The sequence below is a fragment of the Sinocyclocheilus anshuiensis genome, unplaced genomic scaffold (assembly GCF_001515605.1).
Source record: "Sinocyclocheilus anshuiensis isolate Anshui unplaced genomic scaffold, SAMN03320099.WGS_v1.1 scaffold91, whole genome shotgun sequence".
NCBI lineage: Eukaryota > Metazoa > Chordata > Actinopteri > Cypriniformes > Cyprinidae > Sinocyclocheilus > Sinocyclocheilus anshuiensis.
The window spans coordinates 1578157-1579847 of record NW_015552636.1 but is presented as its reverse complement, the minus strand read 5'-3'; the positions used below and the strand labels follow the sequence as shown (position 1 = coordinate 1579847).

Here is a 1691-nt window from a genome sequence, read left to right as displayed (position 1 = left end):
GTATACTCTTTGTGTGTGTGTGTGTGTGTGTGTGTGTGTGTGTGTGTGTGTGTGTGTGTCCAGTCGCCGTACTTCACTCGTGTGCAGCCGTCATACGGGCCCATTTCCGGAGGAACGAGGATCACTATTCACGGCAGTCATCTGAACTCGGGCAGCGCCGTCTCCATCAAGATCGGACTCAACACCTGCCGCTTCGAGAGGTGCGCTGATCTGAACGTGACATTGTTATTTCTATCAGTCAACACTGTAGCATTTTCAAAACTAAATCAGATGCATTTTATTCAAGTTTACACTTCTAGATTCGTCCCTCAGTGTTGTTATTGTTAATTATATCAAAAGCTGTTAAAAATAATTTTTGTTAATTGAAATTATGCTGAAATTAAATAAAATAGAAGTATTAGGGTAAAAACTTCAAATTGAACCAAATTTAGAAATAAGTTAAATGACTTAATTACTAAAACTTAAAACCTAAATAAAAACAAATTAATAGGAATATAAAAAAAAACTGACAAAAGCACATAAAATGACTAAAACTTGAACAAAAATGAAAATATAAAATAAAATACTATATATTTTATAAACAATATTATATATATTTTTAAAAACAATATTTTGTTATAAACTATATAAACCATACTAAAATAACACTGATTTCTCCAGCAAAAGAGCACCACAACACTGACATGTTTGTGATTTGAATTTATTGGAATACTGTTTAAATACCATATTTCATCCCAAACTCAAGAATTAAATGTTGAACAAAGAAATGGAAACAATTAAGAAAATATATCCTCATTCTCATTACCAAAATGCATCTGGGTGTTTTACTTTGGACTTTATTTTACCAGTGTTCTCAGTGTTGATATAATGTATTATAATAATTTCTAAAATACATATTTTAATATAATTTTTATATATACATACAATGTATATATTTGCAATTGCACAGTTTTGGCACAGTACAAAAAAATAATAGCATTAAAATATGATTTCTTATCATATTTTAATGCTATTGTGTGTGAGTTTGTGTGTGTGTGTGTGTGTGTGTGTGTGAGAGAGAGAGAGTGTGTGTGAGTGTGTGTGTGTGTGCGTGTGTGTGTGTGAGTGAGAGAGAGTGTGAGAGCGTGTGTGTGTGTGAGTGAGAGAGAGTGTGAGAGCGTGTGTGTGTGTGAGTGAGAGAGAGTGTGAGAGCGTGTGTGTGTGTGAGTGAGAGAGAGTGTGAGAGCGTGTGTGTGTGTGAGTGAGAGAGAGTGTGAGAGCGTGTGTGTGTGTGAGTGAGAGAGAGTGTGAGAGCGTGTGTGTGTGTGAGTGAGAGAGAGTGTGAGAGCGTGTGTGTGTGTGAGTGAGAGAGAGTGTGAGAGCGTGTGTGTGTGTGAGTGAGAGAGAGTGTGAGAGCGTGTGTGTGTGTGAGTGAGAGAGAGTGTGAGAGCGTGTGTGTGTGTGTGTGTGTGTGCGTGTGTGTGTGTGAGTGAGAGAGAGTGTGAGAGCGTGTGAGCGAGTGAGCGAGTGAGAGTGTGTGTGTGTGTGTGTGTGTGAGAGAGAGAGAGAGCGTGAGAGCGTGAGAGTGTGAGAGCGTGTGAGCGTGTGTGTGTGTGAGTGAGTGTCTGAGTGAGCGTGTGAGTGAGTGTGTGTGAGAGAGAGAGAGTGTGTGTGAGTGTGTGTGAGTGTGTGTGTGTGTGTGTGTGTGTGTG

The 1691-nt window shown here is 38.9% G+C and overlaps 1 protein-coding gene across 1 annotated transcript in view; it reads left to right on the top strand.

The window, feature by feature from the left end:
• LOC107666667 (plexin-A1-like) overlaps nucleotides 1-1691 on the top strand; it is a 74054-nt gene that overhangs the window by 40827 nt on the left and 31536 nt on the right. The window contains exon 11 of the mRNA XM_016458086.1: nucleotides 64-200. Within this exon, the coding sequence (XP_016313572.1) occupies nucleotides 64-200 (137 nt within the window). The remainder of the gene's footprint in view (nucleotides 1-63; nucleotides 201-1691) is intronic.